The sequence below is a fragment of the Staurois parvus genome, unplaced genomic scaffold, assembly GCF_062004578.1.
Source record: "Staurois parvus isolate SC_StPar_1 unplaced genomic scaffold, SC_StPar_1.0 ptg000198l, whole genome shotgun sequence".
Lineage (NCBI taxonomy): Eukaryota > Metazoa > Chordata > Amphibia > Anura > Ranidae > Staurois > Staurois parvus.
Window position 1 is genome coordinate 14,578,494 of NW_028317994.1, and position 22,231 is coordinate 14,600,724.

Consider the following 22,231-nt stretch of genomic DNA (forward strand, 5'->3'; position numbering starts at 1 on the left):
ATGACCTTAAGAGAGCGATTCACACCAGACATCCCAAGAACATTGCTACACTGAAACAGTTTTGTGAAGAGGAGTGGTCCAAAATTACTCCAGATCGTTGTGCAGGTCTGATCTGCAACTACAGGAAACGTTTGGTTGAGGTTATTGCTGCCAAAGGAGGGTCAACCAGTTATTAAGTCCAAAGGTTCACATACTTTTTCCTCCCTGCACTGTGAATGTTTACATGTTATGTGCAATTAAACCATGGCAACATCTAATGCAGACTGTGTTCTTCTATTGTTGTGAGTTAGATGACGTTCAGAGCACATTTTATGCCCAATTCATGCAAAACTCCACGTAATCCCAAGGGGTTCACATACTTTTTCTTGCAACTGTACTTTCAGTAAGAAATTAGCTAAACGGACACCAAACTTAGATTCTGTCAGGATTTCCTGCAGTTCTCTGAGAACTCACAATTCCATTACGAAAGTTTGTAATTTTGGTCAACAGGAATAGATAACGGGAATAGATAACTGTATCCGTAAATTATAGGGAGAATTTATAACATGAGATACTAAGCCAGAGAGCAAACTTCAAAAATTGAAAAATTCTCATAATACTTTAAATACTTACAACTATATCTTCAGGGAATGTATCTCTACTAATAGATCCATCATCAAACTCAACTTCAAAGAATGTCTGAGATGTTATCTCAGCAACCTTACAACTGTAGTATCTTGTGTTCCTGTGTTTTGCAATGACAGTCTGTCCAATGCTCAGCTTCTTCACTGTTGTTTTGCTCCTCTGAAACAGAAAAATAAAGACAAGAAACTTATTAAAGCTTTTAGGAAGCAGAAGACTTCCACATCACTGTGCTTTTCACAAAAAGAGCCAAACAAAAATGTCTGTATAATAAAGGAAAGAGTGATGTGTACAGAATAGCAAACCAAGCATGTGAGAAAAAAAACTCTGAGAAAAATACAACTCACTTTCTCAAGATGACACTTCTGTGAAATGCTAAAAACATCTTTTGTCGAAAAGCTGCCTCCTTTACAATCACACCTATACACATTATACTGGATCTCACAAGCCACACATGTGGGATAGTTTTCAAATAGGTTTAATACAATTTATTTTGTTTCAAATGGCTTATGAAAAATGGAGTTTGACATTTGCCCAAGCATTTATGGTTCCTGCACTTTTTGCCACTTTCCTGCCACATCAGAACAATTGAGAGCAAGACAATTCAATGTCAGGGACTGGGTAGAATGTAAACGAACATTATCACAATTTACATCAATTCAGCAGCTACTTTTTGCGACCATGCTTGTAAGGATCAGTGACATTTCCTAGCAATTTTTCAGAAGCTTTGACACTGTTCCGCAACAGAAAATCTTTTGCTCCTGTTCCCTTGATGACGCTGTTTGAGAAAAACATGTTGGGCGGGGCTTAACTTGTGCTGTCAGTGCATTTACTGCCATCAGTGCGTGCAGTGATGAGACATCAGTACACGCTGTGACATATTGTATTTTAATTTACCTCTGTAAGTACCTATTGTTTAAATAAATTGGCGGTTTTACACTATGGGGTTGATTTACTAAAGGCAAATATACTGTGCACTGCAAAAGCAGTTGCTCCAGAGCTTAGTGAATGAGGTAAAGCTTCACTTTGCAAAGAATACCCAATCATATGCAAGGAAAAGAAAAAAGAAAAAAAAGCATTTCTACCTGCGCATGATTGGATGACAGAAATCATCAAAGCTTCCCTTCTGAACTAGAGCAATTGCAATTGTAGTGCACAGACTATTTGCCCTTAGTAAATCAACCCCTATGTGTGGCCTCTATTCTCCTTCAGATGCAGTGCAGTCCAGATGCGGCCTGATCCGACATGATGATCCTTGGAATCACTGAACCCGGAAGTTGGTGTCCTGCTATTGCCATTGATGAATGTCTGGAGGTCTGTTAATTACATGCCTGGCTGATCTCTATGGTGGGGATCTTTCATATCTGGTAAGAGGCCAACCTTATTTGTGGGGAAGGGCACGAGCGTCTTGGTCGTCTACAAAATACATTTACTGAGTCGGTGGATAGTTGAATGTTTTCACTTGTTCCTGGACTTTACTTCTTTTTAGAAGATTTGCACATCACTAATGTTTTCACTTGATTTTTGTGGACTTTTATTTGGATGAGCATTCATTATATGTGTATAAATAAATTCTGAAGTCCAATATTCTGATGGTTAGTGCGTGCTGCTCTTTGTGCACTTTTTCACACTAAGCGCAAAATAGGTTTTGTATTTTTGCTAACATAAATATGTGGGTCAGTTTTCAATACTTAGAATTTATCAACTAAAACAAACATTTTCAGCAAACAAGTCTTTCTAAATTAAATAAAAACAGTCTAAAAATGAATGCTAAATTATCTATTTCTTGTTAAAGTAATGCAAACGTTAGTAGCAAAACAAAATGACACAACTTTTTATAAAGACTGAATGGTGAATTACCTATTCATTGTTAAAATAAAGCAAAAGTCAGCAGCAAAACAGAATAATTACAACTTTTTAGAACTGCAAAAAATGAATGTCTATAAAACTGGCAAGTTAGCCCTATGTGTCTTCTGTAATGAATATTGAAATATACAGTTCATTAGTATAAGGAACCTTATGTTTTTGTACTGCTAAAATAATCCCTTCAACATATAATATATATTGCATATTATGAACAGCTTTAACTAGAAATAAAGAAAGACAGGACCTTTTATTCAACTATTAGTTGGTGTTATGTATGCAATAAAATGTAAGCACGTAACCTTTTCCAGCATAGCAGAATTTTTAAATACAAAACCATGCAAACCATGCCATCTATTAGACTTTAAGTGCAAGTAAAGTGGCTAAGTCAAGCTGCAGAAATGGATCATTATTTCCTACATTACTTTAGAACTGGATATGTGCAAGATGACATACTGACAGAAACACTTTTTAATTTACTCATAGGCCTGAGCAAAAAATACTCCTGTCAAGAAAGTATGGTGGAGAAGTTTAAAATGTCACTTTTGATTAGGAGATGGTAACTATGCCCTGCTGATACAAAAGAAGGGTCAGACTCAGACTCACACAGTATACACAAAAGGCATCAAATAATTTCCCACAAATATTTCAAAAACACGGTAAAACGTACAACACATGAAAATACTGGGAGCTAAAAAGGAAAAAAAAAAGACTTTTAAACATACTATGCTGACATTTATATGATTAAAACAACCAACTCACTATACTAATAACTGGATAATGTATCTGCTTTTTTTGTAAACATACTAGGTTTTAACTACAAGAAACACAAAAGGAAACTTCTCAGCATGTCCAAGGGGCTTATATTTTACTTCCACTCCTTATTTGTCCACAGTATACTCACATTACACAGCTGCAGTTTAATGGATTATTGTTTTTTGGGACCAAGAACGTTCGGAGCATTGCATTTTAGGGTCAGTAATTCAATTGCTTGATAAGTATGCTATAGAGTCATTTGTGTTAATGTATATGTATACCCTAAATAATAGATTTCCCTAACGGACACAGACAGGAAAAAAACCCTCTTTTCTCATTTATATCTTCTTTTCCTTTCTTCTTTCTTCCTTACTCTTTTGTCATTCTGCCTCAGTGTAGGGAGTGAACTTCATCCACTCCCTCCAATTATGATCCATATTAATGGCCCTAACATATCAAGGGATATAACATACACTATACTGCCAAAGGTATTGGGACACCCCTCCAAATCATTGGACTCAGGTGTTCCAATCATCTCCATGGCCACAGGTGTATGAAATCAAGCACCAAGGCATGCAGACTGCTTCTACAAACATTTGTGAAAGAATGGGTCGCTCTCAGGAGCTCAGTGAATTCAAGAGTGGTACCGTGATAGGTTGCCACCTGTGCAAGAAGTCCATCCGTGAAATTTCCTTGCTATCAAATATTCCACAGTCAACTGTTCGTGGTATTATAACAAAGTGGAAGCAACTGGGAACAACAGCGAGTCAGCCACCAAGTGGTAGGCCACGTAAAATGATGGATTGGGGTCAGCACATGCTAAAGTAACAGTGCGTAGCAGTCGTTAACTGTCTGCAGAATCAATAGCTAAAGACCTCCAAACTTCGTGTGGCCTTCAGATTAGCACAACAGTATGTAGAGAACTTCATGGAATGGGTTTCCATGGCCAAGCAGCTGCATCCAAGCATTACATCACCAAGTGCAATGCAAAGCGTCGGATGTAGTGGTGTAAAGCACGCCACTATTGGACTCTAGAGCAGTGCAGACGTATTCTCTGGAGTGACAAATCACGCTTGGCAATATAATGGACTTGTCTGGGTTTGGCGGTTACCAGAACAGTACTTGCCTGACTGCATTGTGCCAAGTGTAAGGAAATATGTCTCATTTAACTGTCACCTATTTTGTATAATGCCTCCATTTCTAGATGTGTGAACAGATTTGATTTTGAGTTTCACTTGTAACTTTTCTCTCATTTTCTGAGATTAGTTTCATTTCACTGTAAACGGAACTACCTTATATGGTATCCCTCAGCTATTTGGAGTTTTTGTTCTTCACGTAACTATACTGATAAAAGTGGAATGTTTCATTGGTCATCCTAAGATTAAGCAACGCCTACTGAGATCTGTATAATAGTTCTTGTCATGCATTACATTTTCAGAGATTTAGCTTGCACACTTCGGTGTCTGGAGCTTTATTTCTCCCAGGCCTGGTGGGGAAAATATTTGAAGACAGTTTGGGCTACAGACAGGAAATGATCCTTTCACCAAGTATAAAGATTGGTTGAGAGGGGATTATGGTGTGGGGTGTTTTTTAGGGTATGGGCTTGGCCCCTTAGTTCCAGTGAAGGGAACTCTTAATTGCCCCTTCCCTATCAACATGACTGCGCACCAGTGCACAAAGCAAGGTCCATAAAGACATGGATGAGCGAGTTTTGGGTGGAGGAATTTGACTGGCCTGCTCAGAGTCCTGACCTCAACCCGACATAACACCTTTGGGATAAATTAGAGTGCAGACTGTGAGCCAGGCCTTCTCATCCGACATCAGTGCTTGACCTCACAAATGCACTTCAGGAAGAATGCTCAAACATTCCCATAGACACACTCCTAAACCTTGTGGATGGCCTTCCCAGAAGAATTGAAGCGATTATAGCTGTAAAGGGTGGGCCAACTCAATATTGAACCCTATGGATTAAGACTGGGATGCCGTTCAAGTTCATGTGCGTGTAAAGGCAGGCGTCCCAATACTTTTGGCAATATAGTGTATATTTAGGTCATCATCAAAATCTCTGATTATTACTAGTCTGCAGATCCCTGTTACATACTCTGTGTCTCACTTACCGTTTCCATGTCTCAAAACATGGTCACATTCTGTAATTAAAATGTGTGCATTTCCAACCTTGATTGTATGTTCTGGCTTAGCTGGAGAGGAAGGCTGATAGAAGCTTTAAGACATCCATAGACGGACTGAAATTCATCCGTTTCAGCATAAACCAGCCAATTTTAATCCATGTATGGGCAGGCTATCAATTGACTTCAGAACTAGCCTGTCATTTTTTTTTTGTTCAATCACTTATGACGGCTATATCCACCAGCAGTAATTAGTTCTTCTTTAATTTTTTTTTTTTTTCGAAACCAAAATCTCCACATTAAGAACCGCATTTGACTTCCAAATCTGAAAGCTTATGTACAGTAAAATTAAAAAAAAAGTCCCTTTACAAATATATTTTATGAGGTTTGGGGATACACATGTCACATATTTTTCCAAGGCCATTCAAAATTTAGATACACCTTCGTGTATACACAGCACAATCTCACCTGAAAGCAAAACATATAAGGTCAGGCAGCCAGTCTCCAGCGGTATCCTCTGTGTGCTGGAGACAGCTGACAAAGGCTGGGAAATGCCTGGGAAGGGACGTCACCCACAGAGTTCCTATGGGGCGTCCGTTGTCGGCTGACTCTACTGCACACTCTTACACACTGAAACTGCCACTGACAGCTCAGACTGGGACTGGACCGGAGCAGCTGCAGAACAGGCATGTATAGTGATATTTTCTTTACAGAGTAGATAGATTAGGCTTAGAATGTGGCTGAGAGTAGGTTTAGAGTTCGTTAAGATTTGCCTTTACTTCCACTTTAACTGGTGAAAATAATTTACCCAATAATAATATTGTGATTACTGTCTCTACTTTTCTTACTAGAAACAATCTGAGATTCCCACTCCATCAGAGCTTTCCACAAACAGTAAACATATAGAACACCCTTACAATGGGAGGATAATAACTAGTGGTAGAAGTCCCCTTGGACTCAAATGAACTAACAGTCTTTAGCCTCTTTACTGGCCCTGAGTTTCCCATTCATTGGAAACAATTTCCTAAACTTTACCAGTTTCCTTGCTTTGGTCAACTGTATGTGCCTCTCCCTCTAAAGGGGATTTCCATTATTTCACTGAAAGCAGAGAACCCTTTAAGTATTTATTTTTAATTTACATATATTTTTTTTCACAGCAGCTTTGCAAAGGAATTATCACAGACTTTCCATAACAACTGGCGCAGCAAAGCTCATTACTGAACCTCTCAGTAATTAAACCAAGTTACTCTTTGCTGCTCATCACAGGGTTGTTGACTGGAAGGAAACTAAGCGTGTGATGAACAGTAATCAATGGCAAGGCATAGTACTGGTTACAGCACTATGATGAAAAATCAAGGCTATATAATGATGGTACTATTTAAAAAGGCACGCCATTTTAAAAAGCTTGATCAAACAATTAGCCCATTAAAAATTACACATTTGAAACTTCAAACACTGAAGCACTAAAGAACTATGGGCATAATAAAAAAAATTAAAATATGATGCACTCTGTCATTTGCATTAACACATCAGTTTTTGTTTTTTCCATTTCCCCCCCACCCATAATATAGTTTTAACTACCTGTTGATCCTGACACTTGATCAGTTGGTTTTCAACTACCTTTAACAGGGTGTCCGCATTATTCATTCTGCAGTAAAATCACTGCAGCCTAGTTAGCCTGGGAACAGGGTAGTTTTAAGGTGACAAACTCAAGTCTAATTTCAGCTAACACCCTTAAGCAGTTACACCAACAGGTTTTTTTTTCTCTTTTGGGAGAAAAAAAGTTTTAAACAATAGGAATAAAAGGCAAACACTCTGTCCAGATAACAATTTGACCCAAATGCTGTAATCATTGCTGGACAGCTTAATCTGCATGTAAATGGGGAGAAACATAATAAAGTCATAAGAAATTAAAAAAAGGAATTTATTAGCTGAATACTATTGATACAGAAATTACCTACATATAGTTACCAGAATACAATGTGCCTTTAAGCATAGTGGTCATGTCTCACAACCAGAATGACCAATGTGCTCCTATGTGATTTTTGGTTGGTATAAATTATACATTTCCCACTTCAATCTATGTAGGCAAAATACTTTCAGTATAACATCAGTAACTTAAATTGGGATGATTTTAAAACATCTTATGATCTAAGATCTGCCACAAGCTTGCCTGATATAAGTGACAGATTTAGAAGAGCACACGTCATTAGGCATAGCTGTGGCCATGCTATGCTCTAGAAGGTTTCAAATCATGATAATGAAATGTGTTCATAAAAGAAGTTCTCACCATGTTTTGATTGATCATGTGCCTGAAGCATGTGATGTACACTACAAAGGGCCAGTCATCGGGTTCCATCACTACCCCCGCAGCATGGGCGCAGGTGACGTGGAAGGATGTGGGACAGCGACCATATGAGCACTGGATGCAAGCTCCTTGAGCATTCTTAACCCTTTGCCTGCAGAAAACACATTTCTGTGGGAGAGAGTAATAAGATTAGTTGAAGCAAAGCAGTTACTGTACGCCTAAATATATCAACTATATATTCATATATAAGAAGAAACAGCAGTGAGCGCTAATCCTGAAAGCGGCTAGGCACTCTAAGCAACCAATAAAACTTAAAAGCAATAACATAAAATAGTGCAGCGCTGAAAATAATGACAATATGACAGAAAAATAGTCCACTAAAAGTCTTAGTCATATAAACGCATCCAGTGTCAGATGTGGATTCAGAATTGGTGATCCGTGTGGAAATGGCTGGAAAACGCACTCACCAGAAGTAAGACACATAAACGCAGTGTGCATATAAAGCTTATGGATCTTCAATCCAGAGGGAAGTAAAGCTGATCCGGTTACAGGAATGGTGGATCCCTCCTCCGTAGATGCAGCAACAGATCTTCCTTAACACGATTAGATGTAGAATTCCAAGACCCCGGTTCTGCAAGCAAAAGCTCCTCAAGGGAGTTTTAGGGAAGGACACCCATAGTGAAGTAGGTAATAAAACCTCTGAAGATGTGCGTGCGCACGTAACGCGTAAGGAGGAGCCTGGACGTCGAGACGCTACGCCGCCGGTGCCACGTGGAGGCCCGGCGGCCACTATTCAAAGTGCCAGGGTTAGTTGTCTTGCTGACACATCTGTATGATACCTGCCTGCTTTGAATTGGATATCATTATTGTGAATAAAGCTGCCTTTTATTACCTACTTCACTATGGGTGTCCTTCCCTAAAACTCCCTTGAGGAGCTTTTGCTTGCAGAACCGGGGTCTTGGAATTCTACATCTAATCGTGTTAAGGAAGATCTGTTGCTGCATCTACGGAGGAGGGATCCACCATTCCTGTAACCGGATCAGCTTTACTTCCCTCTGGATTGAAGATCCATAAGCTTTATATGCACACTGCGTTTATGTGTCTTACTTCTGGTGAGTGCGTTTTCCAGCCATTTCCACACGGATCACCAATTCTGAATCCACATCTGACACTGGATGCGTTTATATGACTAAGACTTTTAGTGGACTATTTTTCTGTCATATTGTCATTATTTTCAGCGCTGCACTATTTTATGATATATTCATATATGTAGCACCTAGTTACTACTAAAATGTTTTAGAAATAAGCCTTTATTTACATTTCAACAATTTTCAGCAATATCTTTTGTAACTTTATTATTGGAGAAAGGCAAATGAGCATTTGTATGCACATGCAATAACAAAATCCTTATTATCTGCCTGTCAAGCCAAACGCTGCCAAGTCTTTAGGGGTATATGTTCATGGATTTACGGCTAAGCCTTACAATTTGATGGCATTTCTTTTCATACTTGGGGCAGCGCTGTTTAAAACAACACGGTTAAAAAAAAAGTATCTTTTTTGTAATTTACAGTTTTGGCTGGCAAACTGTTATGAGAGGCAGCATCTTCATATATTTTTATTCTCTTTAATGTTGTATTTGTTGAGCAATATTTAAGACTTTGGTAATAAATGTGTATTTCAGAGGCAAAACAGTTGAATACACAAGCTGAACTACATATATGAGTGTCATTTTACCTTTACAACGTATTTGCATTTAATTCTATCCGTTTCTAACATATACACATCCTTGCCATACAACAAATGCCTGTCTACCAGGATGAGACCGTTTTTTTTTTCTCTGCTAAAGTTAAGTAATGCCTATAAAGTGAAAAGAGAAGCAGCAGGGTGGAAAGGTATTTCTCTGTCACTCTGCTCTCTCCTACTGTCATCCTCCTTGTTCTGCTGTTCTCTCTTACATTCTGTACAGGAACTGCTAAAGACTTATACCAAGAAAAAAATATAGGCACTTACTCTGCATTCAAAATAATTAGTTTAATAACATATCACTGAATACATAGTTCCAATATTTTGTGCCTCCTTTATCTGCCTGGGGATAAGCTTGAAAGTGGTTCTAAAGCTTGAAGGTTTTTTACTTTAATGCATTCTTACTGTGCTGCTCCTCCCCCAGTTTCCCCTTATATTTTCCTGAGTCCGATCTCGACCCAGAGCAGAGACGTGCACGAGAGCAGTGGCTCTCCCTACTCTCTCTCCTCATTGGACAGAAAGACAGCAGTGGAAGTCATTGGCTCTTGCTGCTGTCAATCACAGCCAATGAGGGGGGAGCAGTGGAGGGTGAGCTACACTCTGTGTGTCAGTGCAGTGTGTAGGCGCATTCCAGTGGAAAACAGACTTTTAAGCATTTGTTTGCAGAAAAGTATGATTTACTGCACCACTTTCTCTGTATTCTACCTTCATCTAAACTCTTAGTTTCTTGTTATATGCTCTATGTTTACTACTGTATATCACAAGATAGAGGTCCTGGGATTATTAATCTACAGTTTAAGTATAAATGTATGCTAATAATGATCTTACATGCTATAAATTAAGGTTGTTCTAAAGGCAAGACATTGTTTACCTTAATGTATTCCCTGCATTAAGGTAAAAACCCTATATATTTATCTGAGTCCTATATTTATCCAGCGCTGTGCCCATCTGCAGCCAGTGCTGCTCTCTTTCCTTCTTCACACAGGCACAGAGGCAGCAAAAGCCTTTGGCTCCGGATGCTGTCAATCAAATCGGGTGAGGAGGAAGCAGGGGGTAGGGTGAGCTGTGCGTTGTGTGTCTACAGATGCACACAGTCTGGCTCACAAGCGAACCCGCAGAAGTTTCCTAAGGTGGTGTATGAAGAAAAGGAGGTGCTGAGAGCCCCAATAGGGGACCCGAGAAGTGGAGGATGCGTATAACATGTTTGTTATCTTAAAAAAAAACAAAACACAGGATTTTTGTTACTCACCATAACATCCCTTTCTCAGAGTTCATTTGACAAACACAACTCTTCTATTCTTTGACCATATGGTTATAGCGCCGCCTACAGAAGTAGAACACTAGGCAGAACAAAAACACAGCACCACCTATGGGCCGGCATAAACCCTCTTTCGGCTATAAGCAAGCCAGTTAGTCACAAAGCAGCGTAAGAAGAAAAAATCTCAAGAAGAGAGGAGGGTGCTATGTCCGTGAATGAACTCAGAGAAAAGGATTTTACGGTAAGAAAAAAATCCCGTTTTCTCCTACTTTCATTGACGGTTACAGCTCTGTAATTCTTTGACCATAGGGACGTCCCAAAGCAGTGCCTCAATGAGGGATGGGCAAACTAAAACCTTGAACATCACAACCAGCATGTAAGCCATGCCACAAACCACCCCTTCCCAAGAGGGAACAGAGGAACATAGACAGTGGCCTGTAAAACAAGCATCTGAAGTCACAAATATTTCAACCTGTAAGAAGCTGTAAAGGTAGAGGGACACCTGAACTACCATGAGGAACTATCGCCCAATGGGGTGTGCCGCAATGAGATGGGATGGACCCAACACTAAAGGACGGGCACCTGATCAATCTTCCGCGGAGCCCAATGGGAACAAGTGGCAGAAGACGCAAAAAACAAAGAGAAAACCAACCCCCGGAAGGAGACCATAGCAGACAAACAGGCACAAAGCACCTGGACCACATCCAGGAAGTGCAGGGCAAGATCCTTAGGGTGCAGAGGTCGTGGACAGAGGGAAGGCAGAACAATGCCTACAGTAAGATAGAAATCCAAAACCATCTCCAGAGGAAGGGGGGGGCATGGACAGAGATCCACCTAATGCCTGTGCAAAACTAACAGGAATACTTACAGGATAAGGCTGCCAGATCCTATACCCACCAAGCAGAAAGGCTGGCAATCAAGAAGGCGACTTTTTGGAGAAGGCCTAAAGAGAGAAAGAGCACTACCACCCCCAAACAGAGGCTTTTGGAGGACCGAAAGAATCAAGTTAAAGTTCCATGGTAGCAATGAGGAATGCACAGGGGGCACCACAAGGCAAACCTCATGAACATAGATACAAATCAAAGAGTACATGACCAAGGGTATGTTGAAGAAAATTGCCAAGGCAAAAACCTGGCCCTGAGTGGGAACCAAGGCAAGTTTTTGAGCAACGCCTTGTTGAAGAAAGTAAAAAATCCAAGCCACTGAGGAGGACCATGGATGGACACCCAAAGCCTTGCATTAGATGAGAAGCAGAACAGGGAGGTAGATTGGTGTTTCAGAAGGTGGTCCTTGCGCAGTAGCAGCCATCAGGAGGAGACAGCAGCAACCTTGCCATATTGATACATCGTGGTCAACGAGGTCAGTCTGTAGCCACCAGGAGGACTAGCATTGCCTCTGTCTTTATCCTGTGTAGCAGATGAGGGATAAGCTAAAGTGGAGGAAAAAAGAAACAAGGAGATGATGCATTCACCAGGGATCCCAGGCTCTCACCATGACCTTTGGTACCATCCTGAGAAAAATAGTCGCCAGAAGGGCTATGTCCAAGGTCCCCCAGCGCAGATAGATCTGACGGAACACGGTGGATGGTAGGGACCAGTCCCTTGATCCAGCATCTGAAGATTGAGGCATCTGCCGGACAGCTCTTGACAGCTGGGGTATACGCCATGGAGAGCACCGGTCCTAGCAGTTCCAACCACCAAAGAATGACATGTCCAAGTGTGGCCTGGCTGGGAGCTTGCAGCTCCAGGACATTGGTGGGCAGCCAGGACCTATCTGAAGACCTGCTGAAAGGGCATCAAGATCTCCACTGTCCATCCGCACACAGGAGTAGGTATCCAAGCACAACAAGCCTCCATTGTCTCATGAACGCCAGGATCAGGCCAACACCTCAGAAAACTTCTAGAGGTGCAGAGCCAAATGGAAATAGCACAATGTGATAATGTGCATCCTTGACCTCAAAGGCACAAGAAGAGTTGATGCCCAACAGAGACAGGACCAAGCAGTACACATCCTTGACATCTAAAAAGGCCAGGAAATCACCCGGATGATGAGAGGCCATCATCAAACGGATGTTTTCCATCTGCAACTTCCACACCCGCACATGCTGTACAGGATGGGATTGGAGGACAGCTCCTTGAAATCCTCCGGCTACACAACTGGCTCAATCCCACCTTTGAGAGTAAAATCTGCCCCATCTCGTACCAAGCCTACAGATGGGACTAGGGGAACAAAGGTTGGATAGAAAAATTTGCCCTGGTATACAAGAACGAATGTCTATGTTGCAAATGGAAATGAGCCAATTGTGGACCCACTCTGCAGGAATAGAGGGAAGGCTATAGCCTGCAAACCAGCAACTCTGACTTCTCCCCCCTGGAAACATATGGGGGTGGGCCTACATGCCGAGAAACACTAGCAGCTGGATTTGAGGCCTCATAAGGCCAGAAGCCTTTGCACCACTCACAGGGTCCTAGAACCCTCCCCCGAAGAGCCAGAGGAGAAACTGGCTGGAAGGTTCTTGTGGATGCCATCCAAGGTAGCACTGAAGAGACATACACCATGACAGGGCAAATCTGTCAGGGTCTTGCAGACTTCTGAAAAGTGGAGTTACCCTGAAACCGAGGAACCCAACAAATCATAGCTGCCACGATGGAGAGCTTGGATAGAAGTGGAGGCGCAGCCACAGATGCTGCACAAACATAATTCACACCATGAACCAACCTGCCTGCCATATCTATATACACCTGTCTTAATGCACACATTGTCGTAACATTATGTACCTCTCATAAAGCGCCTGAAATACCAGGGCCTGACATCTAGAGGCCAAGTGGTCCCAGAGAAGCGCCCCAATAACGTACCTCAATGCCCAGTGCTCACAACAGCATGGCAGTAGGGGTAGGGGAGCAAGCTAGGAACAGGAGCCCAGACCTGTGGGGGAGTAGGGGCGCCGCAGGTCCAACCACCCCAGGGAGCACCGTGTCCTACACTGCATCTGGGAGGGAAGGGATAATCTAATTAGCAAACCAGCGGAGCTTGCAGTTGACAGTCCTGAGACAGAACCGTCTCTCCGTTAAAGTGTGGGGGCTGTTGGCCATGGTAACATTGTGACACGGACTTCTGTGCTCAGTCATATGCGCCCCCGCAAGATGTTTAAGTCGCTGGCCTGCCCCTGTCCAGGATGGGGCTTTATAGCAGCCAACTCAGCACTTACAGTTGTGGCCAAAATTATTCAACCCCCACTGAAATTGAGTGTTTTGGCCAGTTTGACATTGCTTTTGATCATTCAGTCATCTTGCTTACATTTACATTAAAGAGGCACTTGTAGGTCAGACAAATATAACATAACAGTTATAATGAAATAACCACAAATGTCTTTTCTGTGCTCACAGCATTATCAGTTTTATTCAACCCCCAAGTGACATTCAATCTTAGTACTTAGTACAGCATCCTTTTACAGTTATAACAGCTTTTAAACGTGAAGCATAGCTTGACACAAGTGTCTTGCAGCGATCTACGGGTATCTTCGCCCATTCTTCATGGGCAAAGGCCTCCAGTTCAGTCACATTCTTAGGCTTGCGCACTGCAACTGCTTTCTTTAAGTCCCACCAGAGGTTCTCAATCGGATTTAAGTCTGGTGACTGCGATGGCCACTCCAAAATGTTCCAGCCTTTCCTCTGCAACCATGCTCTAGTGGACTTGGAGGTATGCTTGGGATCATTGTCCTGTTGAAAGGTCCAACGTCTCCCAAGCCTCAGGTGTGTGACGGACTGCATCACGTTTCCATCCAATATCTCCTGGTACTGAAGAGAATTCATGGTACCTTGCACACGCTGAAGCTTCCCTGTACCTGCAGAAGCAAAACAGCCCCAAAGCATGATTGACCCTCCACCATGCTTCACAGTAGGCAAGGTGTTCTTTTCATCATAGGCCTTGTTCTTCCTCCTCCAAACATAGCGTTGATCCATGGGCCCAAACAGTTCTAATTTTGTTTCATCAGTCCACAGAACACTATCCCACAACTTTTGTGGTTTGTCCACATGGCTTTTGGCATACTGCAGTCGACTCTTCTTATTCTTTGGAGACAGCAAGGGGGTACGCCTGGGAGTTCTGGCACGGAGGCCTTCATTACGCAGTGTGCGTCTTATTGTCTGGGCTGAAACTTCTGTACCCACATCTGACAAATCTTTTCTCAGTTCCTCAGCAGTCACACGGGGACTTCTCTCCACTCTACGCTTCAGGTAGCGCACAGCAGTCGAAGTCAGCATCTTCTTTCTGCCACGACCAGGTAGCGTTTCAACAGTGCCCTTTGCCTTGAATTTGCGAATGATGCTTCCTAAGGTGTCTCTTGGTATGTTTAACATCTTTGCAATCTTCTTATAGCCATTGCCCTTCCTGTGAAGAGAAATCACCTCTTCTCTTGTCTTCCTGGACCATTCTCTTGCCTTCACCATGTTTGTAACCACACCAGTAAATGTCTAGAAGGAGCTGAGTATCACAGTCATTTTAAAGCTGCCTAATTGGTGCTTATTATGCTTGATTGCTGCTCGGTGACATCCACAGGTGTTTTCAATACCTGATGGAAAGCACCTGTATGAACCTCTGTTCTTCAGAGTGGTAGTCTTTAAGGGGTTGAATAATTGTGGCAATGAAGAAACCACATAAGAACCATTTACTACTGTATTACATAAACAATTGATGTCATTTTAGTTGCATTTGGGTAGTTACAACGTCCTTGTAGGATTTGATTCTGAATACAATTCCAAATGTACACTATAGTCCCTAAACCCCTTTACAGCATTGGGGGTTGAATAATTTTGGCCACAACTGTAGCTAAAGGTCTCTTTATCCAGCCCTGCCTGGCTGTTGATTGAAAATCTCCACAGTAAATACCAGGAAAGAAAGGAAAAAAAGCTATGCAACCACAGGTCCCTACAGGGAACCAGGTCCTTACTCCTGAACACTAGGTAGAAACACTGACTTGCCTATAGCAGAGAAGGGGTTTATACCAGCTAGGACTGCCCACAGGCAGTACTGTGTTATTTTTCTGCCTAGTGTCCTACTCCAGTATAACCATATGTTCACAGAATAGAAGAGCTTTGTCCATCAATAAATGGAAGAGAAAGAAAATTTTTACAATCACTTTACATATATACAATAATCTAATTTTTCTTCGGAGTTCACACACAAAAACATATTATAAAAGTGTTATTCTCTGAGTTTGAGTAATCTTCACCTGTAGCCCCGATGCAGCCAGTGTCAATACTCTACCCACTGTCTGATCTGCCATAAGGTTTGTCCTGTATTCGATCTACTATTTTAAAACCATGCCTTTCCTGGCAATTGAAGTATTGAGGAGTGCACCTTGTGCAACACTTTTATTTTTACATAATAGACCTATGTGAAAACAAGTACTGGTGCATTTTTAGAGATTAAAGGAAAAGTACAGCCAAAGCTTGTTTGGCTGTACTTCTCCTGTGGATCACAGGAATGCAGTTAGTTCTGCACTCCTGTGACCTGTTTTTAGCAGACAGTGGGCTAAAGTCTGCTGTCGGCTGAAGTCACTCAGCCAGCCCTGGCTGAGGAAAGATCCCAACCACATGGTCGGGACCCACCCAGGAGCCTGGACTGACACCTGGCTCAGCCTCTCAGCAAGCTGCTGAGAGTCTGAACCAGCCGCTTCTGCCCCCTCCACAGCCCAGCACTCCAGTAAGCTGGAGACTGATCATCCCAGAGGGGAGAGCAAAGGGGAGAACTGAGCGATCAGAGGTGTTTGATCACTCAGTTCTCACCCTTAGAACTGTTGGGGGATCGATGCTGCATCCACCTAGGTAACTATAAATTAAAAAAAATAAATCCTATAGTTCTCTTTTAAGTTTCTCCATTTAGAGTGGCAGTCAACCAGGCAACCATTTATGTTCTCAGCATGCACAGGGTCTCTGGCATGACAGATGAAAAAAATCTATCTCCCTTTTGTCTAGAGAAGGGATGCAAGACACTCATTTAAACAGAAGTACTGTATAAATAAAACCTGCATACTTGTTGCAGCTAATGAAGATAGAATCAAGATGACAGCCTAGGAATCTGCACCTTAATCACTAACAACAGCTCCTATCCTCACAACCTAATGTAATACCGAGGAAAGCTAGCTGAAGGATTTAGCAGTATGCCCTGGTATGCTTTTTAGAACAAAGGCTAGTTTTATACTTGCATCTAAACCACTTTTCCCTTGAAAAGCGATCCACATGCAGATCACTTTTCATAGCTGTTTTGACAGGTGGGGAGGGGGCGATGTGACCCACTGTGCTTGTGGGACTACGTGGCTCTTCCCCACTCACTTAAATGGGTCATGTTCAGTGCACTTAATGCCCACCGAACGCAACAGGAGTGATCATTTTTGCCGTGGGCACAAAGCAAGTATCATAACTGGGGCATGTAAATACCCCCATTTGCTGCCTTTGCAGCTTAAGGTAGAGTTGTTACAAATGCAACTCAACCACAAGCTTAAACAAGACCAAAGGGCTTGACCAAAGACCCTTTATATAGTAAACACAGCATTTTCTGCAGACAAAGAGGTACAGCCTTTGTCACATGTATTTAGCAGAAAACATATGGAGTTTACTAAAAAATTTGCCCACAGCTTCTGGCTCTACATTGTACAACAAGCAGGTATCTAGGTCTACAGCATCATTGTGAAAACACCTTTTTTGATGGTTTACAATGTACTAGACACCAAAACCCATCGGTTGACATAAAATGGTACTCCTAGAGTACCATTTTAATTATAAGGATGCATTCTAATAGCTTACACAAGTGTGCTAGAGATAACATTTAAAGCAAATGTCAGCCAATTTCTTTTTTAGTTTTGGTTAGGCTATGGAGGGTTGTAACCACTGCCATTGAATCTTTCTCTTTGTATCCCTATTTGATCAGTGATGAAATCAGACAGAACAGTGAGAAGTGTTAGAATGCTGTCTGTAGTCACACTAGAGATTTTTCCTCACATCCTGTCCAAGAATGCTGTCAGACAAAACAAGACGTTATCCAAGAAAACATCATCTGCATTTGAAGTCTGACAGAGGCTTACCCATACTTTCTAAAAATGAAAAATGATGGTGTAAGACTCCGATATTGTGACTCCTGCATGAAGGCAAACAGCAATTGTGGGATGTGGAGGGATTAAACGCAGCAGACATGCCAATGTTTACAAACTATGCAGAGGCCTTGGTTGAGAAAACTTTCAGCTTTAAAAGGCCACTGACAATTCAGAGAGTGGCATTATTGTTTTTTAAAGCAGTAATAATTCCTTTCATACTTGCAAAGCCAAGCTTGGAGTACCTTTTTAGTTCAACCTTCCCAGCCACTACGAGTCACAAGCTACAATATTTTTATTTGTTTTGGACAAAGTTGGTAAGAGTTAAAACCCACAACAGGTTTTTTTTTTGCTGTGTACCATTGGGAAAATTTCCCTTCATTTCCTGTCCCAGAGATGCAACAGGAAAGCAGAGGAAATCTACCAGTGGAACCCCATCTCAATCTATTCAAAACAACAAAAAAAAATTTGCCTAGATCAGGGGTGGGCAACTGTGGCCCTCCAGCTGTTGTAAAACTACAAGTCCTATGAGGCATTGCAAAACTGACAGTTACAAGCATGACTCCCAAAGGCAGAGGCATGATGGGACTTGTAGTTCACCAACAGCTGGAGGGCCACAGTTGCCCACCCCTGGCCTAGATAAATGCTTTAGGATTTTCTAGTTTTTCATCAAGAGGAGGAAAAATCATGCACTTACTTAAAACGCCTTTTGTAAAATACACAACACTCTCATAAAATAAAGTCTACTATCGTCACAGTAACATATCTTTACATGAAAAAATCCACACTTACAGTGCTCCCCCACCACCACCACAATGCAAGGGGTAAATGCTCATTAGGTCTAGGGGTACAATGCAAGCTGTGTCATTTACCTGACTACCCATTCCAGCTGGTCTGGCATTTGACTCCTCATCATTACGTACAATACAGAGACATTATCCCTGATTTGTATGTGGAGTTGGTTGACATGTGACAGTGGCCAGTCGTGGATTACAGAAGTGGCTGAAGGGGACTAGTAGAGGAGCTGGAAGTAACCTGCTGGAGAGCAGAATAAGCTATGTACTCCTTATGCTAGCACCCCTAGGCTTACCAACCATTTAATCCTTGCAATGAGGGAGGACCTAATGCAAGGGTAGATTTTTTCATATTACTAAAGTTGGGTTTTAATTGGAAATACTGGTATGTATAAGTACAATTTTTTAAATGTATAAAGAAACTAAGTCTAAATTGTATTTTTATGTGTGCTTCCTATTTTAAAGCTTCATACACAGAATACTATGTAATAGGAAGGCATATTGCTAGGTTAAAACTGGATTTTTATTGTATAACTGCATGGGAAAAAAATGCTGATTTGATGCGGTCTTTCTGAACAATCAACAATGGCAAAGATCTGCTGGCAGCAGCACTTTCTTCTCTACACAACGATGATACTACAGTGCAGCTATCCTCACAATATTTAGTTGCCACTCTGATGAGCTTTCACATTTGCAGAAACTTTGCATCTCATTCAAAAGTCACTGTGTTCCGTGCCAATAGCAATTATATAGTAAAACTGATTTGAGAAACAGAAGGATTGCACAAAATTATGCTGAGAATCTGAAATAACATCTGGTTTATAAACAAGGATTTGGAACATGAAAAGGGCCTGAACATGCTTGCTTTTTAAGAAAAGGATTTTAAATATTGGTTGTATAAATAATATACAAGAATACATGCAAGTCACTATTCTCTACATGTTTATTACATGCAACAAAGTAGAATGCTGAGCTCTCTGTAATAAAAGCATGCTTAACATTAACATGGTACCTTGAAGCTAAGGGATGCATTCTATGGATATGTAAGGGATGCATGAGGGTTGAATCTGTACTCGTGCTTAATTTGTGCACAGCTTTGTTTACATTCTGATATGCAAATATGCAGTCTCTTGGCATTAAGGCCCATCAGCTGAGAGGCCGCATATATGCGTACGGCCAACGTGAAGAGGTTAAGAAGTTCCATGGTTGGGCTCTGTAGGTGCAGAGACCCCCAGAGGGAGGCTTTGAGTAAGCACAAAATGGTAAAAAAATTTGGATTAGAAGAGAAGCTGAATGCCCTACTCTGTACAATATCAGTGTTTAAATCTGTTTTCTGTACACATAGAGGAAAAGAAAAGGGGTAGCCCAGGTGAAGAAAGAAAATATCCTATATAAGTAGTACCTGTTTACCTGCGGTCTTCTCTACATCTGTTCAAACTGCAGAATGTATAAGCTCTGAGAGCAGATTGGAGGGAAGAGACACACCACCCTTCACACAGCACACAGAACATAGCTGAGGCTGTCAATCACAGGCTGTGGGCTAAAGGTCACTCCCCTGTCACCTTTTTTCTCTTAAAGCAACAAAACTTGGAGCCACAGACATGAATGACACTTAGTGCCTTTGAGACAAGTTCACACTATAGAGGTATATGCTTAGTATTTATTTCACGTCTGTAGATTACAGCCACTTTACCACTTGCCCTCCAGAGGATTTACCCCCCTTCCTGATTAGGCCATTTTTTGCAATACGCGCTGTGTTACTTTGACAGTTGCGCGGTCATGCAACGCTGCACCCAATTGAAATTTGTGTCCTTTTTTTTCCCACAAATAGAGCTTTCTTTCGGTGGTATTCGATCGCCTCTATTTTTTGCACTATAAAAAAAAAAAAACAATTTTGAGAAAAAAAAAACAATATTTTTAACCTTCTGCTATTAAACATGTCCAGCAAAAAAAAATTAAAAATCAAATGTCATCATAAATACAGGCCAAAATGTATTCTGCTACATGTCTTTGCTAAATTAAAAAAAAAATCTAAATACCTGTAAATTAATTGGTTTACGTGGAAGTTATACAGTCTACAAATGACGGTATAGATACTGGAATTTTTTTTATACTAGTAATGGCGGCAATCAGCGACTTATAGCGGGACTACGGTGGGCATTCTGATATTGAGGGGGAACTGACTGTCACTGACATCCCCAGTGACACCAGCACAGTGATCAGTGCTTATAAAAAGCACTTACACTGTACTAATAACACTGGGCAGGAAGGGGTTAACATTTGGGGTGAACAAAGGGTTAACTGTGTGCAATTTTACTGTGTGCCGTGTATATGCTTTACTGTGTAAGCACATTGCTTTGTATTGCTCTGCTATGCAGAGCAATACAAAGGAATGTGCAGGAGCTGTCAAGGGAGAGAATACTCAGCGATCACCGGGTGCTGTCGGGGAATCGCCATGAGGTTGGTAATGGTAGGGCATGCGCCCCCTACCCGGAAATGCAAAATCATGTATGTACACGTGATTTGGCACACCCCTGCCACCCTGTAGCAGTATTTCTCCCTCGTTGAGTAGGGTGAAAGGATTAATGGAATAAGTTGAAAGCAACCTGAGTGGGGAACGAAGAATCTTCTGCAATCTATTCTAGATCTTTATAACGTAAGGTAATGATCAAGTGTAAACCTGGGTTGAGGCCAGAAAATGAATTTTGGCCTTTGAAAATTAAGGATCCTTATGTTAAAATCACAATAGGTCCATCATTATTATTATTAACCACTTGCCTACCAGGCACTTATACCCCCTTCCTTACCAGGCCAATTTTCAGCTTTCAGCGCTGCCGCACTTTGATTGACAATTGCGCGGTCATGCAACATTGTACCCATATGAAATTTTGATCATTTTTTTCTCACAAATAGAGCTTTCTTTTGGTGGTATTTAATCGCCACTGGGCGCTTTACTTTTTGCGCTATAAATTAAAAAAAGTGCAAAAAATTTGAAAAAAAAAAAAAAGTTTATTTGTTGCTTTTATAAAATTTTTCAAACAGGTATTTTTTCTCCTTCACTGATTTGCGTTGATGAGGCGGCACTGATGGGCACTGATAGGCGGCACTGATGGGCACTGATAGGCAGCACTAAAGGGCACTGATAGGCAGTACTAATGATGTGGCACGGATAGGCGGCACTGATAGACAGCACTAATTAGGGGTCACGGATAGGCGGCACTGATATGCAGCACTGATAGGCGGCACTGATAGGTGACACTGATGATGGGTACTGATAGACGGCACTGACTGGCATCACTTCTGGGCACTGACTGGCGGCACTGACTGGCACAACCCCTGGGCACTGACTGGCAGCACTGCTGGGCTGCACTGGTGGGTGGCACTGGTGGGTGGGCACAGGTGGGCGGCACTGGTGGGCACAGGTGGGTGGCACTGGTGGGCACAGGTGGGTGGGCACAGGTGGGTGGCACTGCTGGGCACATGTAGGTGGCACTTCTGGGCACAGGTAGGTGGCACTGCAGAGTGGCACAGGTGGGTGCACTGCTGGGCACAGGTGGGGGCACTGCTGGGCACAGGTGGGGCACTGCTGGGAACGGGTGGGCGGGGCTAGTGGGGGCACTGCTGGGCGGAACTTGCGGGTGTCACTGCTGGGCACCGATCATCAGGGCACTGATC

General features: G+C 41.9%; 1 protein-coding gene across 1 annotated transcript in view; it reads right to left on the reverse strand.

The window, feature by feature from the left end:
- KDM4C (lysine demethylase 4C) overlaps positions 1-22,231 on the reverse strand; it is a 543,890-nt gene that overhangs the window by 59,480 nt on the left and 462,179 nt on the right. The window contains exons 18-19 of the mRNA XM_089678131.1: positions 7,657-7,842; positions 613-783 (exon numbers count right to left, since the gene is read on the reverse strand). Of these exons, the coding sequence (XP_089534257.1) occupies positions 613-783; positions 7,657-7,842 (357 nt within the window). The remainder of the gene's footprint in view (positions 1-612; positions 784-7,656; positions 7,843-22,231) is intronic.